The sequence below is a fragment of the Podarcis cretensis genome, assembly GCF_951804945.1.
Source record: "Podarcis cretensis genome assembly, chromosome: 6".
Taxonomy (NCBI): Eukaryota; Metazoa; Chordata; class Lepidosauria; order Squamata; family Lacertidae; genus Podarcis; species Podarcis cretensis.
This window is the reverse complement of record NC_137175.1, coordinates 71,567,335-71,587,870: the sequence shown is the minus strand read 5'-3', so window position 1 is coordinate 71,587,870 and position 20,536 is coordinate 71,567,335. Positions and strand designations below refer to the sequence as shown.

The 20,536-nt window shown below is 42.9% G+C and overlaps 1 protein-coding gene and 1 long non-coding RNA gene across 3 annotated transcripts; both read left to right on the top strand.

Annotated features, from left to right (window-relative positions):
- Nucleotides 1-976: 976 nt before the first annotated feature.
- On the top strand, nt 977-3,687 carry LOC307218898. The gene is made up of 2 exons (XR_013840092.1): nt 977-1,129; nt 3,593-3,687. It is a non-coding gene; the product is annotated as an uncharacterized lncRNA (long non-coding RNA).
- A 537-nt stretch (nt 3,688-4,224) lies between these two features.
- Nucleotides 4,225-19,793, top strand: SSX2IP (SSX family member 2 interacting protein). Of its 2 annotated transcripts, XM_079981463.1 has the most exons (13): nt 4,225-4,379; nt 5,036-5,199; nt 5,394-5,594; nt 7,770-7,880; nt 9,171-9,306; nt 10,046-10,121; nt 10,223-10,400; nt 12,711-12,861; nt 13,715-13,851; nt 14,482-14,655; nt 16,825-16,936; nt 17,240-17,360; nt 19,550-19,793. In XM_079981463.1, exons 1-13 carry the CDS (start codon nt 4,337-4,339, stop codon nt 19,716-19,718), a joined length of 1,773 nt encoding a protein of 590 aa, XP_079837589.1. In that variant the 5' UTR covers nt 4,225-4,336; the 3' UTR covers nt 19,719-19,793. The 2 variants fall into 2 exon arrangements, with proteins under 2 accessions (XP_079837589.1, XP_079837588.1); XM_079981462.1 differs by lacking the exon at nt 19,550-19,793 and having other exon boundaries at nt 14,485-14,655; nt 17,240-17,520.
- The last annotated feature ends 743 nt before the right edge of the window (nt 19,794-20,536 follow it).

Sequence of the window (20,536 nt, the reverse complement as noted above, 5' to 3'; positions counted from 1 at the left end):
GGGGTTGGACTAGATGACCCTGGGGGTTCCTGTCCAACTCTACAAGTTTATCATTAAATGCAATAATAATAAGTAAAATAAAATTCAAGGTAACGGCTGTACAGTGGTACCTCAGGTTACATACACTTCAGGTTACAGACTCTGCTAACCCAGAAATAGTGCTTCAGGTTAAGAACTTTGCTTCAGGATGAGAACAGAAATCGTGCTCTGGCGGCACGGCGGCAGCAGGAGGCCCCATTAGCTAAAGTGGTGCTTCAGGTTAAGAACAGTTTCAGGTTAAGAATGGACCTCCAGAATGAATTAAGTACTTAACCCGAGGTACCACTGTACTTATATTGGGAAGCGAAACAAAAATGATTAGAAATTTTCTCAGAGGGGAGGAGTTTCGGTTACATAAATCAGTCACCACCTTTCTCCTTTCTCCCTGGAGAGCTTTTAATCATGATAAAACTGTGAGCACATCACATACACATCCTATGCCCTTTTAAAATTCCTTTTTTGTGGGGTGAGGGCTGTTGGCTTGTTTTTTTTTTATTATTATTATTATGTATTTTGTGGTTTTATATCTTGATTTTATTTCGTGAAACGCCCTGAGACGGTATAGGCCGGTATATAAATTCAATAAAATAAAATAAAAATACACTCCCCCCCATCACTTGAATCCTGTGTCCCCCCCCCAAAAAAAAAAAACCCCTAAAACGCTCCCTAGTCCTCCCAGAACACTCATCTCTTCTGACTGCAGCCTGGGAAACTCTATATAGCCTTAGCCTCCCAATGCAAAGTGGCCCCTTTTCTCAGAGGAACGCTGCAACAGGTGAGAAAGGCGCTTCTGGCGCGCAGGGTGGGCGGCGGCGGCGGCGGCCTCAGCAGCAGCTGCAAAGCCTCCCAGGGCCTCTTGTTGAAAGGTATCCTAGCAACCTCCCGGCCAATGGGGCGCCGCGTGGGGAAGGGGGAGGCGGGGCCCGCGCAGTTAGCCCGCGCGTGGGCGGGGCCAGGTCGGTTAGTGCCGGAGGCGGCGGCGGCGGCGGCGGCGGCGAAGGAGGTAGAAGCAGCCGAGGTCGCCAGCTTGCCCCGCCCCCTGTCCTCTCGCAGCAGCAGCAGCAGGTGGGCAGCGCCAGGTGCCTGGCAGGTGAGGGGAGGGCAGCTGCCACTCAGCCCAGCGGGAGGTGGGGTGGGGGGGGCGGAGTTGCCCCAGGAGCAGGTTTGGGCTTGGGGGGCGGCAGCTCACCCGCCCCACCCCGAGGTGGGTGGGGGGTAGGGAGGGAAGGAGAATAGGAAATAATACCAAGGGCGGGGGGGGGGGAGAGACAGATGCATAGGGAGGCGGTGCACACGTGGAAGCGGGCCTTTTGGGGGGGGGGTGCTAGCTCGAGCTGCAACTGCATTGTAGATTTTGGAAGGGAGCACGAGGGTCATCTAGTCCCACCCCGTTCTGCAGTGCAGGACTCTCTTTGCAATGCAGAACCCTCACGACCCTGAGGTTAAGAATTTGGGGACAGGGGTCTCAGGCACCCACGTGCGCTTACACCGCCCACGGGGTGGGATGGGGTGGGGCTCCGCCTACAGCGTTAATCCCTAAATCCCCTGTGGTGACGTGTTGTTTTTTCCTCTCTGTCTATCTCGTCCAGTTCTGATCTCTTGTCTGCTTGTAAGTAGCCAAACTGGATTCCCTGCCTCTCCTCCCCCCACTCCCGAGCTTTTGGAGATTTAAGTCCAGCCCCCCTCTTAAGTTGATGCGAGCTGTTTGTGGATCTGGTTAATCATTGCTTGGGACAGTCAAGGTTGTCTGCTAGTTTGGTATGTCACAGGGATTACACCTGGTTGTTTTCCAGTTCATATTGTGCTTGAGCTGCGAAGTGTGGTTCTTGTGCGTTTTCTTAGCTCTGGTGAAAAGAAAAAAATAGCAACATCATCTAGTATTAGAAGGACAAATGGAAATGATAGTGTTGTACTTACTAAACTTATTTTTATCCACCAGGCTTTTTTAAAAGTGTGGTTGTATAGCCTTTATGCAGTCCAGTTTCCCCAGATCTTTCCGGAGATTGCATGCTGATTCTTGTTATAACGCAAAGACATTGTCCATCAGTTCCAGAAAAGCTGTTTATTGTCCCCTCCTCTTGCTACCTTACGCTTAGTACTAATGCTTCCCCAGACATCTAGTATAATACATATGAGAGACAAACAAAGAGCTTGTTAGAAAATTTTAAGGTTAGTTATAGGGTTGTATAATTGCATCATTTCTGTGGCCCCTTAAATTATCCTTTGCAAAATTGGTTTTGTTTCATCCGGATAACAGAGCTGTCTATTAAGGAGATTACTTGCCAAATGAAAGGCTTAAGCTTTTATAAACTCTCTTTGCAATCTAATCTTAGAACACAGTTCTCCATGTGCTGTTTCTAGTTATGGTGTGCAGGACCGTCCTGTAATGACTTAGCATACATCCTTACCCCATGGTTAATCTCTGAAGCCATGAGTAGCTGTGAACGAGATTTGAAATAAAGTTACGTGATGTCAACTCTTTTATGGATGCTTTGTCTCAACATTTGCAAAATAATCTGAACCCTGTTAGGGGAGGTACATATGCTGCTGTGGAAAGGGGGTTGTGTTTTTAAGAACTTGGAACAAGCCTCTTTTCTTTTGGATGACACAGCATGTGGTATTGAAAAGGCAGATGGTGTAATGTGATTGCACTGTAGTGCTGTAGGAACCTATTTATCTTCTGTCATTTAATTCTGAACTAGCCGGGGTTCTAAAATCTCACTTTAAACCTATTTATCAAGTCTAAATAATTTACAGCACCATATGAGCTTATAATCGAGCTGTTCTGCATGGAAAGGTTTGCAGTAAAGCTGTCAATATGAATTTGTTTTTAAACCTACAGTTAAAATTTGCAACTCTCATAGTCTGAATTCAACCTTGTGTTTACCTGTGTTCACTCTTTTCTGTGAAAATATTTATTCCTGGGGAGGGAATCCTAAGGCACAAATCGAAAATCCACACTGAAGCAAACCAATCAAGTGTTGTATGTTATATAGAGTGACTGGAAACTCAGATGGGCAGTACAACACAGATGTACTGGTAGTTAAATACCATCTAGTGCTGGTGACTGTTAAATTGGGTTGAATTTTGTACTACGCAAAATTATACATTCATTCTAGAGATACTAAAAGCCACTGTGGTGTAGTGTTTGGGTTCAAATCACTATATGGCCACAAAACTTACTGGGCCACCATGGGTCAGTGGTTGCCTCTTCGCCTATAATTTGATCTCTTTGGAGGAAGTGGGCTTAAAAATGTAATAGCTACTGGCATGTCAGTGTCAATAAAGCATTTTTCTTACATAAAATATAGGTAAGCCACTATGCATCTTTTGAGCATGGCTGCGTAAATGAGCAAGTTTGCTACAACCAGAGGTGAGGTAGCTGGGTAGAGGAGACTTTGGACCCTATAAACTTTTATTTGTGAGAGGATTGGTTCATGATTTCCATTTTCACTTTTAGCATATTATAAAGTCACCACGGGGTTATTTTCCTTAAGACGGTTTTGCTCTTTCCTATGAATGTGGCTTAAGCTGACGTTTTTCTCCACTTCAGGGAGCTAGTTCTGAAGTTTATACCCTGACGCCGTCAATACTTCTTGCTACATGGAGTGATGAAGTAATCACCACGCGAAATTGGCTTGGTAGCATTAAAAAAAAAAAATAGAGGTAAATCGTCTAACAACTTTGTTCAATTCTGATGTGATATTCTGAACTTGAGTGAATCAGATTTTCTTCCTAGTTTTGAAAATCATGGAAATATTGTCAGTAATGTCTCTTCCCTCTTTGTGCAGCACACTTTTTTGGGAGGAATTAACACCGATTCCTGAATGTTTCTATTTTTCCCCTGTCCGTGAAGAGTACAGAGTTGATGTGATTGCATATTGATAAACTTCGAATGTATAAAACCGTTCCATTGCCTATAAGAGCCCATTTGTCATACACGGATGATAAGGCAATTTGTCTAACGCAACCCTGTTACTTTTCCTTTTCTTCACATGGATGATTAAGTATTGATTTGTAACTTGAGGTTTACCTAACTATTGCAAACCTCTGCATGGTGATGCGTTTATAAACTGTTAGCCAGGCCCATGGATCTGAAAATCAAAGAGTGTGGCTTCTAACTACATAGAATGCCTTCTGTGCCTGCTTTAGCCTCTCATTTGATTTAAATACTCACGTTAATCTAAAACGTTCTTGCTATTTTAGGAGATGCTTACGTAGGAGATTTAACCCGCAGTGGCTCATAATGCTTCTCTGCTGAAGCAGTTGATCTGTTTCTCTGGATGCGTTAGTTGCTATGGGAGATTGGAACACTGTTACAGTGCCAGCACTGTCGCCAGGTGAATTATTGAAGTCATAAGTTAAATTTTGGATGTCTTAATGCAGGAAGGGTTGATTATAATTATTAAAAGATCTTAGCAGTTGACAGTCGAGACTGACCGTCTGTATACAAAATAGTTAAATTAATCTTTAAAATGGAAATCCATAACTATGTAACTGCTTCTAATAGGTTTTGCTGAAGAAAGTTGGTTTTTGCAGGATTGTGAGATATATATGTAGAGAGAGGGAGGTAGCTAAGTATTTCCATCTAACAATCAACAGTAAATTTATTGTAATGTCTTGTATGTTCAGAGTGTTGTGGCTAACGTAGTAAGCTTTGTTGGGTAAAGTTGAGGCATAAGACGCTGTATCTACAAGGTCACTCGTACTGATTATACATAGGAAAGAAGGAAAGTACATTCATTATTTAATCAGATGCAAAGCTTCACAGTGAGAGATGTTGCCACAAATCTTTTGGAATTGTTCTTATAATTAGCTTGCTAGATTTGTTGGTTAGTCATCCAAATTCTTCAATTGTGTATTGTTTATCTTTGTTACGCAGGAATTACACTTGCCTTGAAACCAAGTGAATGGTCTCTGATGATGGCTATACATGTTTGAGTAAAACAAAAACGATTGGTAATATTTTTGTAATGTTTTGCTTTTTCCTCTCCAGATAATATCACTTGGTATACCTCAGGCAGAAACATGTCCCCCTCAAGCTTAAGTGCACAGCAAGTGCATTGCTCACCACTGCCTTTGTCCAAAAGTGCGCACAGCTTTTTCAGTGCCTTCTGCACAGAAGAGAATGTTGAACAGAGCCTCTCCTATCTTAACAGGGTAAATTGACTTAATTGTGTAGCAAATATAAGCATGCTCTTTGAGGAATGAATGCCCCACTCCACCCCACCCACCCACCCACTCCACCCCACCCACCCACCATTTGCTCCTTATGGCAGAAATAGTACTCTGTTTGATAAAGATCTGGATGTTGCCAGAGATTGGTTTAAAAGGAATTTGTTCTGTTGCGCTAGGAGCTGACCACGCTGGGCTTCCCTTCGCTTTATGCAGACTCCAGAGGCAAAGAGTTAAACGTAGTATCGGTTTTAAACTGTGTGAATGACATGCTGCTGCTTCAGCGCAAGACTCTACGAGCTCAGGAAGAAACGGAAACCCAGCATCTAAAACTGGGTAGTGACATGGACCACCTCCAGAACAGCTACACGAAGTTAAAGGTGCAACATTTTATTATTAATTGTTTTATTTTATTTGGATTGCTCATTTGCTCTTGATTCCATGGCAGGTTACAGCCATAAAATTCATTGAAATGCCACCAACGCATAAAAAGGAATGCTGTGTACGGTATCAGAATGCAGCATTACAGCAGATAATAATAATAATAATAATAATAATAATAATAATAATAATAATAATAATACCCCGCCCATCTGGCTGAGTTTCCTCAGCCACTCTGGGCGGCTCCCATTCAAATCTTAAAAACAGTACAGCATTAAATATTAAAAACTTCCCTGAACAGGGCTGCCTTCAGAGGTCTTTTAAAGATAGGATATGTGCTTATTTCCTTCACATCTGAAGGCAGGGTGTTCCACAGGGTGGGTGCCACTACTGATAATAATAATAATAATTTATTATTTGTACCCCGCCCATCTGGCTGGGTCTCCCCAGCCACTCTGGGCGGCTTCCATAAAAACCAAAAATACACTCTGTCTGTTTCCCTGTAACCTCACTTCTCGCAATGAGGGAACCGCCAGAAGGCCCTCGGTGCTGGATCTCAGAGTCTGGGCTGAACGATGGGGGTGGAGACGCTCCTTCAGGTATACAGGACCGAGGCCATTTAGGGCTTTAAAGGTCAGCACCAACACTTTGAATTGTGCTCAGAAACGTACTGGGAGCCAATGCAGATCTCTCAGGACTAGTGTTATGTGGTCCCGGCGGCCAGTCCCAGTCACCAGTCTAGCTGCCGCATTCTGGATTAATTGCAGTTTCCGGGTCACCTTCAAAGGTACCCTCACGTAGAACGCATTGCAGTAGTCCAAGCGGACAACCAACCATTTACCAGTCCACCTCGGATCAACCCCCTCTTAAAGCCCAGGCAACTCAGTGTTTAACTGGCACCAAAAGATTATTGATGGTGCAAACTGTTTTCCAAGGAGAAGGGAGTTCCATAAACAGGGTGCCATCTTAGAGAAGGTGCTTTCTCATGCCATTCTGCAGTGATTGCTCCCTAAGAAATGAACAGCGAGAGGGGCCTTTCCTGATAACCTTAGCGCAAGGGGCACAAATAGGGAGAGGTGGCTCTTTCAAATATTTGTGCCCTGTATCATTTTGCTTTTGATGCTAACACCTTGAATTGGACTTGGTAGCATACAATATGCGAATATTATTCTGAGATACTGAGCTGATCACCTGGTCTGATTTCTGTTTATCTTCTAAAGTAGAATTTGGATTTATTATTGCAGGTAAATAGAATATTTTAAATGTGTGCTTTTATGTCAACTGACTTACTTAAAATGCCCTCAGTATTTTGTAAGGGAACTCACTTCAGCCTTGTCATGGACGCAACATTCAGCTTCCCTGTGTGCCACAAATAGGCATGTATTTTTGTGTGTGTATATCAGATGAAAAACTCATAGTGATTAGAGCAAATTCTTGAAGTTGCATTTCACATCGGGGGGCCTTTTACTGCCATATCTTTTTGTTGGGTCTTCATAGCACTGCACTTTATTTAATTCAGAGCAGCGCTATGGCCAGGGCCTTTTTTGCAACAATATTCACGGGCATGGAGTACTGGAACATTTATATTTTATTTATATTTTTTTGTTGCCTATGCCAGGCATTTTATGCAGGCACTCATGGCACTTTTATCACTATATGAGCATGGTCATCTCTCTCTCTCTCTCTCTCTCTCTCTCTCTCTCTTTTAAAAAACCACTTGCTATGGTAGTTATCCTGGTGGTTCTCTCTTTAACACAGCATGGTTAACACAGCACACTTTGCATGCAGTATAAATGGCTCTCAGCCTTACCACTTCTAGCCTTGTGTTAATGGATTAATTCCAGAAGGCAGAGTGTGCTGTGCAACGCACATGGTCACAACTAGGATTAGTTCCGCCTTATTCCAGGTCTGCAGGTTGGAGGCAAATTGAATAACTTCATTAAAATACAGAAGAACATAGACCTTTATTTCAATGCATTCCGTGAAGGTAAGCTGTTGTGCTAATGCCCTGGGGTTCAGACTAATAAAAACCAATCGCTTAGTACTAAGTGTTTGTTTCTGTGACCGAACACTACAATCTCAGTAGTTTGGCAGCAGCCAGTTGTGTTTCAGGTAAACTTCTGAGACTGAATTGTGGGTCACCTCCGCTCCCCCTCTTTTTTTTTTTTAAACAGGAGCAGCTGGAAACCTCTAGAAGAGAAATAGTTGGACTTCAAGAAAGGGACAGGCAGTTGCAATGCAAAAACAGGAATCTACACCAGTTGCTAAAAACGGAAAAAGATGAGGTTAGTCAGCCTCTATGTTGATGGCAGTGGCATTGATCATTTTTGCTAGACAGAGTGAACTTTTAAAAAATATTGCCAGCCTATCATTTAAAAGGAAATTCACTAGGTGTGGAGTTGTTGAAACCTGTGTTTGCAGCAGGCTTGTGTAATTGACGGTGTGGAAGCTGTAGCCCTCCAGATGGTGATGGACTACAACTCCTATCATCACTGACCAGCACTGGCTGCTGATTTTCTGGGGTTCTAAAATGTGAAAGCTTCTTGCACAAGTACGAATGGTTGCCTTCCGCAAGTTGGAAGGTGACATCACCAGGGGCTACAGCTGGCATACTCAACGCGGGTGGCGCTGTGGTCTAAACCACTGAGCCTGTTGGGCTTGCCATTCAGAAGGTTGGCGGTTCGAATCCCCGCGACGGGGTGAGCTCCCTTGCTCTGTTCCAGCTCCTGCCAACCTAGTAGTTTGAAAGCATGCCAGTGCAAGTAGATAAATAGATACTGCTGTGGTGGGAAGGTAAAGGGTGTTTCCGTGTGCTCTGGTTTCCGTCACGGTGTTCCGTTGTGCCAGAAGTGGTTTAGTCATGCTGGCCGCATGATCTGGAAAACTGTCTATGGACAAACGCCGGCTCCCTCGGCCTGAAAGCAAGATGAGCGCCACACCCCATACTCGCCTTTGACAGGACTTAACTGTCCAGGGGTACTTTACCTTTTACCTTTACTCAACCCAGCAGCCCACCTATTTTGTGTTAAATAAACACATTTCTAGGAAACTGCACTGCATCTTCAGTTTCACACAAAAGGTAGTCAAGTTGTTTTCACGATTATTAACTCTGAAATGAAATGGAGGTGATTCAAGGGTTATTAGCATCTTAGTTTTTCATTCTAAATCTGCTCAAGAGCTTTGAAGTAAGGTTACCAGACATTCCCGTTTCCTGGGGACAGTCCCCGGATTTACAAATCAGACCCCATACAAAATCCATTGAAGTTGAGAAGTGTCCCCAGATTCATTGAAAATAATCTGGTAACCTTACTTTGAAGGACCCCTTGGAACAGTAGGGAAGGTTGTGTAGGCAAAAAAAAATTTGTGGGTCACCCCTCCCCTTTTATTTGGCTCAAGGAAGCTTCCACCGTATCAAAGAGCTTTCCAGAAGCAGTGGCGCAATTGCATCCAAACCAATAATTGGAATTTCTGGCTGCATCAGTAGCAGAATTACTGACCTAAGCAGTTTCATATTAGGCAGGAATTTTAATTCAAAATCAAGAGTAATCTTTTCTTTAAAAATATGCATTTTGTAGGTACAGAAACTACAGAACATCGTTGCAAGTCGAGCCACCCAGTACAATCATGATATGAAGAGAAAAGAAAGAGAATACAACAAACTGAAGGAGCGCTTTCATCAACTTCTTATGAACAAGAAAGATAAAAAAATGAGTATGTCTTCTAAATCTTTTTCTAGGGGTGGGGCTGGTCAGTTTTGTTCCCCATTCTAGTTTTAATTTATCAGTCATTCCCTTTTTTGTTTCCAAACTGATAGGCATGGAAACTCCTAAATTTTGGTAAATCCTGGCAGTTTAGGGAAGACTGTTCCTCAGGTTGCATTGTCCAAACATCATGATGTATAGTGCAGGAAAAGTGGTACCTTCGAAGAAACACAGTACGGTTGTACCTTGGAAATCCGTTCGACTTCCAAAACATTTGGAAACCAAAGTGCAGCTTCTGATTGGCTGTAGGAAGCTCCTGCAGCCAATCGAAAGCTGCGGAAGCCCCATCGGATGTTTGGATTCCAAAGAATGTTCACAAACCGGAACAATCACTTCTGGTTTGCGGAGTTGAGGAGCCAAAACATCCGAGTACCAAGGTGTTTGGGATTCAGGGTACGACTGTATATTGCTTTTCTCAGAACCTAACTTGATATGAAGCCTAACTCGGGGTTGGCAGGTAGACGGCAATGGATGTTTCTGGTACGTTTAGGTTTGGACATAGCAAGGACGACAACCAGTGCCAACTTGCCAATGTCCATCTGCACCAGGCTGAAAGTGGACAGTGTAATGACACAGTCTCACTCACTTGGGCTTCTGTACTTCACACAGCGTAATGCAGTACAAAATGTATGGTCAATTGTTATCTTCTAGGGTGTCTGAAATGTGTTTTTAATTTCTCCTTCTTGCAGCCATGGATGTTCTAAACTATGTAGGTAGAGTTGATGGCAAGAGAGGTGCATGGAGAACTGGGAAAACAGAAGCGAGGTGAGCCGGTCAACGTCTAATGTTAAAGAGCTATTACTGCCTTATTTTTGCTTTATTTTTGCATTTTTCATGCTTGGTTACTATGCGTGTTCTGCTTTCAGAAACGAAGAGGAGATGTTCAAAGCTCTCTTAAACGAGTACGAACAGCGTCAGAAACAGCTTCTGATAGAAAATGCTGAGCTCAAAAAGCTGCTTCAGCAAATGAAGAAGGAGATAATCTCTCTCCTTCCATCACAGAAGCAGAAACCTAAAGAGAAGGCTGAAGATGGCAATGGAACTGTAAGTTTTCACACACACACACACACACAGAGCAAAAACAAAATGGCACCGTAAGGTGTTGTACCATGAGATCGTATGAATTGTTTTTCACTTTTGTCTTCTGTGATTCATCTTTTAAATGGTTAGACATGCATCTTCCACCAGGTGCTACTTGTTTTTTTTTTTAATGAATATTTATTGATATTTTCAAAAACCACACAAAAACAAAAATTAGACAAAAAATAACAGAAATACAAAAATCCAAAACTTAAAAAACAATTAAAAACACATAAAATTTCAATTACTTATTTTCATTTAACTTGTTTCTTAGACCTCCTCACACCTCCCCTTCTTGTATTCCAATTTAAATTATTAATTCAGCAAATCCTTATTACTTATTTCTCAACTTTAACTTAATAATTTATTTTAGCATGTTTTTTTTTTTTACTTTTCCTCTTCTTCCATTTCCTCAATTTATTTTTGCAAACCTTATTTTCATTTAATTTAAACCATTTTAAAAACCAATTTTAACTTATCCAAACTTAAACATCAATACTTATACATCATTACTCATTTTTAGACATTTTTCCTAAAGTCGACCAAAATTTCCCTTCCACGGCTTTCCCAAATTCCATACAGATAGCAAAACAAAATAAAAACAAAGCAAGTTATAGTTATATCACCAGGTGCTACTTGAGTAGTTCCGAACTAAGATAACCATACAGTCAATGGGAATTAGTCACAAGTAACCTTACTTCTCCTGATGACTTCAGAATGTGCCATAGTCAGGCTCTAACTCCACATGTTTTATTTTCTGCAAGACAGGAATAGCAGATTTCTGTTCCTTGCGGGAGAGCATAGTTTATATATATGGGTATGTTTTCATTAAATTGAGCATGTTGGAATTGTTGCTCTTAAACCAGAAATTAAATTCCTGCCAGCAGCATTTCATTTTTTTATGCTTCCCATTATTACACAAACTTCAGAGCTAGATTAGATTTGCAAAACAGATTAACTCCAGCTAAACTGCCCCAGTATTTGGCTCCCCTTATTCTATCTACTCTGTGTGTTTGTATCTGCTAGTTACTTTCACTGCTTCCATAGTTATTAAAGCGTCACTTGACAGTCTTCATAACATTTAACACTATAACATTTGAACACATTGTGTCATTCTTTTTTACTTTCAGTAGATGGAGTTATTGCTTTATTTTGCCACGAGAAACACCCTGGTTTATAGGATTGGAACTGGTGACCTAGGGTGCCAGGCTTAAAGCATGAGAGAAATTGGGAGATTCTTGGGGACTGAATTCATGTATCTTCTTTGAAGAATTATGTTTTTTTTGTGTGTGTGTTTTTAAAAAATATATGATCCAAGGTACTATTTTCCCGAAATGTTCTATGCTGCCTTTTCAACTGCCTTTGCAGTATATTTGACATAAACATGTTTTTTTTTTAAAAAAAAAGTTTTTGGAGCCCGTGCAATTTCACAACCAGTTCTGAGTGCATCGTGTCCAGAAAAACAGGATTTTAGAATTCTGAGCTGCCTTAACTGGTAGGAGATGCTGGTTAAAGGCTATGGAAATATCCTTTTATTTAAGCGGTTTTCTAGAGGAGGTGTACACATTGTGTATATAAATAGCTGTGTAGATGAATAGCCTATGCTGGAAAGCATAATGTTGTAACAGTAAGAGAGATTTCTGCAATAAATAAACTTAGGTATATTTGTTTGAAGATTTATCTTTGTTTTTCAACTCAAAAAAAGTTCTCAAAATAGACAGGAGCACTAAAAGCTAAATATTTACAGTCAACCATCTACGTTAAAACACAAACTAAATCGACAGTATTAAAAGTAGGATAATATGAACCAAAGGGGACGCAGGTGGCGCTGTGGGTTAAAGCCTCAGCGCCTAGGGCTTGCCGATCGAAAGGTCGGCGGTTCGAATCCCTGCGGCGGGGTGCGCTCCCGCTGCTCGGTCCCAGCGCCTGCCAACCTAGCAGTTCGAAAGCACCTCCGGGTGCAAGTAGATAAATAGGGACCGCTTACCAGCGGGAAGGTAAACGGCGTTTCCGTGTGCGGCTCTGGCACTGGCTCTGGCCAGAGCAGCGATGTCACGCTGACCACGTGACCCGGAAGTGTCTCCGGACAGCGCTGGCCCCTGGCCTCTTAAGTGAGATGGGCGCACAACCCCAGAGTCTGTCAAGACTGGCCCGTACGGGCAGGGGTACCTTTACCTTTTTAATATGAACCAAACAATCCCACAATTAGCTCATACAGTTTTGGAAACCACTGCTGCTTCCCGGATATCTTCTTAACCAAGCATTTCCTTTCAGGTTCTCTCCGACATGGAGGAGGACTCTGGAGAAGCAAATAAAGAGAATGTGTGGGAACTTTCTTGTGAAACAGTGCGTGAACAGCTTGCTAACAGCATTCGGAAACAGTGGAGAATGCTGAAAAATCATGTTGAAAACCTGGACAACCAAGGTAAAAATCGAGATCTGCATCATTCTTGTGACATCTTTAATTCTTCTGTAATGTTGGTTGAGCACTTGCTATGGAAATCTCAAGCAGTAGAAACAAGATTTTCCTTACTACAGGGGAACAGCTAGAAGAAAGCTGCATTTAATACAATCATTTTATTTAAGATATATTATGACAGAAAAATTTCATTATACCCTTCAGGAATTGGGGAACAAAACTTACATAATTGTCTATTTACAAATCACTTAATTTATAATCACACAAGCATTATTAGCAGGTTTGACTTTAATGGAAAATTCTTGGTCTCCCTTTGTCCCCAAACACTTTATCTCAATTCTTTCAGTTGTAGAAGTTTTGAGAATAGTGCTTCTGTTATCCTGTATTTTCAGGCATTTTGGGTTCTTCTGCTTTCCATCTCTCAAGTTTTCTCCTTCTAAATATTACAGCCCCTAACAAACTCAGTAATGTCCAGTGCCCATCTTTTTTATTATTTTTCCTTTGTACATTAAGTAAACAATCACATTCTGATTCCATTCAAGTCTTTTGGAGCCTTGCTAATGCCTTCATTGGACTTTTGGCATAATTGCTTTGAAAGAAATGCTGGCCATTTATCTAATGACTAAGAGAGCCCATGTAGCCCCAGAGAACCTGAGCAATTTAACAGACCATTGAGTGTTGGTTTTCTCCATTTTCATTATACAGAGGACTGGTGAGTATGATCTGTGCTGCAACACCACCAGAATTTATTGATTTCTGTGGTCGATTGTTTGTAGATTTTTCTCCTCTAGAACAAATTTAGTAACTATTTCTTAATAAAAAGGCAGAAATTAACAGAAGGCACTTTTCAAACTTGCAGTATCGCATGTGCATTCTGGGTCACCGAACGAGAAAGATACAATCTCAAGAGAGAGCCATGAGCTAGAAGTCGAGAGGCTGCAGTTGGAAATTCAGCAGTGCAAAGAGATGGTAAAAACTCAGCAGCAGCTCTTACAGGTAAGCATCTTATCAGATACATGGTCTTAGATGAAGTGTGCAAGAGGTATCAAGTAGTTCAGTCTTAGCTTTCCACTTAACAATTTCCTCGTGTTCTTTTAGGTCTGTAGTAATTAAATAATAATAATACGGATCTACAAACAGTTTTAAAAAGTACACATTTTAACATGATTTTAAGAAGTCTGCCTTGCCTGTGCATTCTTGGATCCTGGCTCAAATGGAAAAGAACAAGGTCACAAATTCCTGAAGGGGGTTATGCAGGCTTTTGTATCCTGGTGTGCTTCAGAACTAATTTTAGGAAGGAGGGCAAGGAAAACAAAACTCTAGCTGCTCTGCTTCCTTGCACTTTGAATTGACTAGTTTCATGCATGCTGCAGGTTACATAATGTTCCAAGTTCAGAGCAGCTGAATTGAAATGGAATCTTTTTCTTATGCTCAGTAGTTCAGTTTATAGAGTCCTCCTTTCCACCAACACATGTTTTTCTGACTTTTGGGCCTAGTAGAACACCTAGTTAATTGTCAAGTTTATTTTGACTTTTTCTGGTAACTAAAGATAACTTTGTTTTGGCCCAGGTAGTAGCTTCTAAATAATCACTTCTCATCCCCCCCTCCCCCCGTACTTACGTGCAGCAGCAGCTAACTTCTCCATGTGATGATGACACCAATATGTTGCTAAAGGACTGTTACTTGCTGGAAGAAAAGGAGAGGCTGAAGGAGGAGTGGAAACTGTTCCGGGAACAGAAGAAGAACTTTGAGAGAGAGCGCAAAAGTTTTACAGAGGCTGCTATCAGGCTAGGACTTGAGGTACTCAAAATGATTCTGTGCTTTCTAAGGCCTGGAGATCAGTCTTTTCCTGTGCTTCTCAGGTAAATCAAATTACCAGGAACTAGAGCTGATCTGTGTAGCAGGCCTTGTTCATATTGTGTCCACTGTTTACCACACAATGAACACTCAAATGTTTGAAAGCAAAAGCAGGCAGGGCATGTTTAGGGGAGCTGCGGATAGCTACAGCTTCTTTGCATTTATTTTTTTGTATTTATAGATCTGCACCCCCCACTAAAACATGCCTGCTGTATGATGTCTGGTCAGCCTTTGGTTCTAATTCCAACCATCCAAGTATTACAGCTAGGTTGGCTTAGGGGATGTTGAGCTAGAAGAGCCATGGACCTGATCTACCTCGGATGCTCTTAAAAGCTTACAGTTAGTGCTCAGCAGCACCAGTTCCAGGTGAAGCTCTGCAAAAGCTCTAAAACTTTGTGATAGCATTCCTTCTCTGTTTAGTGTGGGAGGTACGCAAGCAGATTATTTAATTCCTCTTTCTACAGGAAAGCAGAGATTGTGTGAGTTTAGATCCAGTGAGCCAGTGTGGTGTAGTGGTTAAGAGCGGTAGACTCGTTATCTGGTGAACCAGGTTCGCGTCTCCGCTCCTGCACATGCAGCTGCTGGGTGACCTTGGGCCAGTCACACTTTTCTGCAGTCTCTCAGCCTCACTCACCTCACAGAGTGTTTGTTGTGGGGGAGGAAGGGAAAGGAGATTGTTAGCCGCTTTGAGACTCCTTAGGGTAGTGATAAAGTGGGATATCAAATCAAAACTCCTCCTCCTCCTCTTCTTCTTCTTTTCATTAAGCATCTCTTAGAAGCTCCTTTCTCACTCTTTCCTGCGCTTGCTCAGAATGGATCCAAATTCTCTCTCTTTGCTGCTTGTTCTCAGGCATCCTCTTCACCTTTCATTTCTTCTTTCCTTTTGCCTTATAATCCTTTGAACCTATGAAAATCCGTGATGTTAAAGCTTCTGCGTCCTTCAAGTTAGAAGACTATGATCAGTTCGTGTGTTTTTCATAAGAGCAGAATAGTCCTTAGGTCAGATCCTTCTTTCGTCTTCGAAATTGACACCATATTTCACAGGACATTTTTCAAAGGAGCTTGCTCTTACTCCCTCATGGCCTGAACCTTTTCTGTTGCCCCAAATGTTCTCTGGCTGCTGAGCAAAACCTGGCACAAATTACCGTACACATCATTCCAAGAGACAATCTCTTTGTTTCCTTCCATCTCACCTCCTTGGTGGAAAAGGTCACCAGCCCTGCAATTGCCAGGTGGACCAAAGTCTGCTTAGCTTTGGCCTATGAAGCACAGCACATCCCAACACCTCTGAACATAGGAGCACATTCCACCAGTGTGGCTGCCACCTCACTGTCCTCTGTCATCTCGGAAAGCTGCCAGGCAGCAATTTGGTCCTTGGATAAGCACCTTCACAAGATGCTACAATCAGGACTAAGGCATCTCCCCATAGGCCCCATAGGCATCTCCCCAGTGTTGAGTGGGTCCCCAGATGTTGTTGGACTACAACTCCCATCATTCCTAACCAGCATGATCAGTGGTCAGGGATGATGGGAGTTGTAGTCCAACAACATTTGGGGACCCACAGGTTGAGAACCGCTGCCATAGGCAGTGTTTTCAGCCCAGAGTTGTCCTCCCTTTGTAAATAGTCACTTGCCCACCCAGTATTTAATAGAGCCTGTTACGTATTCCATCTTGGGAGAACTCCTTAACCGAACAGAGAATGGAATGTTGGTACTTGCAGGGAAGTTCATTTCTGATTTGGGGTGCAGATGTATTAAGCTTAAATTGGCTATCAAATTGTGCAGGAGGCTCTTTCATGGTCTCCTAGCCAGGTCATTGTGTACGTTATTAAATTACTTTTTCTGCTGCAGACCTGGCCATGATGTGAAACGTATGGGGGTGGGGTGGGGAGAGCTTAGGTTCAGTGCCTGAAGTTGCATGGTCCATGCTTTCCTGTGTGAGTGGGAGATAACCCACGTTTGATACCTCCACTAACCAAAGCAGAAGGGGACCTCCAGGTGAAGGCCAATGTTATAATCTTCTTTAACAGCCTGCGTTTAGTTAATTTATTAAGTATGGTGCCAATATGTATGTTGATTTGTTGTGGTAATTTTGGGTTTTCTCTTGGTGTAGAGGAAGGCATTTGAGGAGGATCGTGGGACGTGGCTGAAGCAACAGTTCTTGAGTATGACTCCTGACCAAAATAAATGCGACCACGCGAAACCTCAAAGTGCCTTCTGGGGAAGTAAGACTTTTCTAAAAAAAACTCTTCACAAACTCATTCTCCCTTTAACAGCAGAAATGCCTACCTTTAGCTGTAAGTCTCTACGACTAAATTTGTGGTGATAAGTGCAATATTGTTCACTGGATTTCTGTTGTATACACTTAGCGTAAGTAAAGGATATGATAAAGGACAAGGCGGTGTACTGCAACGATTTTATTTTGCTTTCTAATGAACTGCTCGCTGCACCAACAAACCTCTAGTAGCTTCCCGGCTTTGACAGCATTTGGCATTATTGTTTCCTAAGAAGCAACATTTGTTTTGCAGGTACCGACTCAGATTATCCATTAGCAAATTTCAGGTATCGCCAAAAGAAACTGAACCACATGACCAATGCCTCCAAATTCTCAGGTGTTTGTCAGGCAGCTCTGCATATCCTTGAGAACAGGTACCCGCATTTATCACTTTTGCCTCCCCTTCCCTACAGCATTAAAAAGTTAACAGGCTGTGAGGTAGAAATATTCACGAACCTCAGAAGTTTTTGGATTAGATGTTTGTTCCAAGAGATGTTAGAATCACTTGACTCTGTGTAATAATTGCTCTCTTGCATAGGAGCCAACTCCTAGGGGCCCTGGGGGCTTTGGCCCCCACAAAATATTTGAGGGGGTGGGCCCCCCGATAAAATTGATGGGCATTTCCAAATGGGGTGTGTGCACTGCGTCATGTGATTGGTTATTCAGGACAGGGCTTCCCTGGGCCCCCACAATATTTTATTCAAGTTGGCACCCTTGTTCTTTCTCTTATGTAATCTGTTCTTAGCTGTTTCCTGGTTTCAACAAGTATAATGGTTAGACAGTTGGGTTAAGGTCTGAGGGATCTGGGTTCAAATTCTCACTCAGCCATGAGGCTCACTGGATGGTCTTGAGGCAGTTGCCTTCTCTCAGCCCAAGTGGGGGGTTGTTGTGAGGCTAAAACGGGAAGGTGGGTGACCCACGTTTGCCACTCTGAACTCTGAAAGGTGGGGTGTGAATATAATAGTAAATATAATACTTCCTCTCCCTAACAGTTTTCCAGTCTCACAAGGTCTTGCAAGATGTCTGACGGGGAGACGGGTTAATTTTGCAATGAATTGGGGCATTCCAACATATGTGTATTTTTTATTAGAGTCGTACCTCGGAAAGTCGAACAGAATCCGTTCCGGAAGTCCGTTCGACTTCCAAAACTTTTGGAAACCAAGGTGCGGCTTCCGATTGGCTGCAGGAAGTTCCTGCAGCCAATCGGAACCCGCTTCAGATGTTTGGGATTCAAAGGACGTTCGCAAACCGGAACACACTCTTCCGGGTTTGCGGCGTTTGGGAGCCAAAACGTTCAACTCACAAGGCGTTTGACTTCTGCGGTACGACTGTATTTACTTATAAAAGTATTTAAAGGTAAAGGTAAAGGTACCCCTGCCCGTACGGGCCAGTCTTGACAGACTCTGGGGTTGTGCGCCCATCTCACTTAAGAGGCCAGGGGCCAGCGCTGTCCGGAGACACTTCCGGGTCACGTGGCCAGCGTGACATCGCTGCTCTGGCGAGCCAGAGCCGCACACGGAAACGCCGTTTACCTTCCCGCTGGTAAGCGGTCCCTATTTATCTACTTGCACCCGGAGGTGCTTTCGAACTGCTAGGTTGGCAGGCGCTGGGACCGAGCAGCGGGAGCGCACCCCGCCGCAGGGATTCGAACCGCCGACCTTTCGATCAGCAAGCCCTAGGCGCTGAGGCTTTAACCCACAGCGCCACCTGCGTCCCATATATAAAAGTATTTAAATACCACTAAATCACATGAAAGTGGTTTTACAACATTAAAAAGATATAAAATTAAAAAGAGTTTAAAACAAGCAGCGACAAACCATTGTGGGGGGGGGGGGGATACTCTTAATTGCCTGCAGAGGAGGCCTGGCAGACTAAAAAAGTTTTCAGCAGGCGTTTAAAAGTTGGCACAGAAGGTGCCTGATGAATCTCTATTGACAGAGTATTCCCCAGACTGGGCCAATGACACTCACAACTCGGTTTCTTGTTGTTGTCACACGAGCCTCACTAACTTGGGGAACGGTCAGCAGTGCTCCTGCATAGGGTCTCAGTGACTGAGCTGAGATATAAGGGTTCAGGGTGCTCCCTGAGTTGGCTTGAAGTGGACCTAAGTTGTTCAGGGACTTGTAAATCAATACAAGAACCTTGAACCTGGCTTGGTGGTAGATGGGCAGTCAGTGCAGCTGTTTTAACAATGGTGTCCCATGTTTTCGGCCAGAAACTCCCATCAGCGGCCCTCAAGTTTGTTGTCCCTCAAGTTTTTTGTCGCACACCTGGCCGTAGAGCTGTCGTTGGAATTGTTCAGGGCAGGGCAAGTCTACACAACGTAGACCAAGCCGATTGTATCCCACCAGCCCTGCGTTTTGCTTGGCATGGGCCATTCCTTGCACCATGGAGGTAGAAAACGAAGAACCCAATGGTACATTGACATATATAATTGCCGTATATAATTGGTAAACAGTGCCTGGCTTGGGGTAGGTGTCATAAATGGCATGAGCCAGGGCTCCTCCTCCAAATTAATGTGCTTGACCCTCTCTTCTTGTTTCTGTTTCTCCTTCGCCTCAAGTGCTCCGGATAAAACGCCCGATGACCGAAAGCCAAGCCAGGTTAGAAAGGAACAGTTGAGAAAGATGCAGACTACTGATGCCAGTCCCGTTGCGCAAGACGATGTGGACAGCTTGCACATGCCACTGCCAGCAAACTTATGCACAGAGCACATAGATAACTTGCCTTAGATTCTCGGACCTCTCTCTCTCTCTCTCTCTCTCTCTGCTTAACTGGATGTGTCCATAAACTTTCGTTTGGCGAAACAGGGTGTTTGTTTTTCATGGAATCAATCAGCGGACATTGATAGCGGTTGTGCTGTATGTGTGGCTTTTTAAGGATTCCCCCCCCCCATCCCAGCCCTCACTTCGGACCTTTCCTGTTTGTACCCTTTGGAAGGCTGTTTAAAAATATATGTCTTGAAACAGATTATATTCTTAGAACAGAAGACGTTCTTGGACGGAAGGAATGTTTGAATCTTCTGATAGTGAAATTGTATTTTTTACTTCAGGTACTAGTAGTGCTTTTAATATTCACTTGCGTCTCAAGTGTAACTGGCATTGAAACTCTCCCCCCCCCCAACTTGAATGTACAGCATATTGCAGGTGATTAACACGGCAGGCTCTATATTTATTGTGTGACTTTGGGATTACCTCTTTTCATAAATTAAAAAGCAAGGTATTAGCTTGCACATAGATGGATACAGACACACACACACACACACACACACACACACACACACACACACACTATAACGTGTCAATGCCATGAAATTCACAGGTCCCAAAAAATCATAGTATTTTACATGCCAATTGTCACAGAGGTGTTTTTTTAAAAATTGTGATACTATGTTTACAGATGGGGGATTTTTTTTTTAATGCTCAGAGAAAAAGAACCTTATGATGCATCTGCAAAATAAATGTAATAAGTGTATTCTGCAAAATACAGATGAATGGATTCTGGTGTTTTATTTATCAATTGGAAGCACTGTACCAAATTGGAGGTAGGT

Coding starts and splice junctions, on each gene's coding strand:
- SSX2IP (XM_079981463.1), top strand. CDS start 4,337: ATGGGAGATTGGAACACTGTTACAGTGCCAGCACTGTCGCCAG. Junction 4,380..5,035: donor AGTGCCAGCACTGTCGCCAG/GTGAATTATTGA, acceptor TTTCCTCTCCAG/ATAATATCACTTGGTATACC. Junction 7,881..9,170: donor TAAAAACGGAAAAAGATGAG/GTTAGTCAGCCT, acceptor TGCATTTTGTAG/GTACAGAAACTACAGAACAT.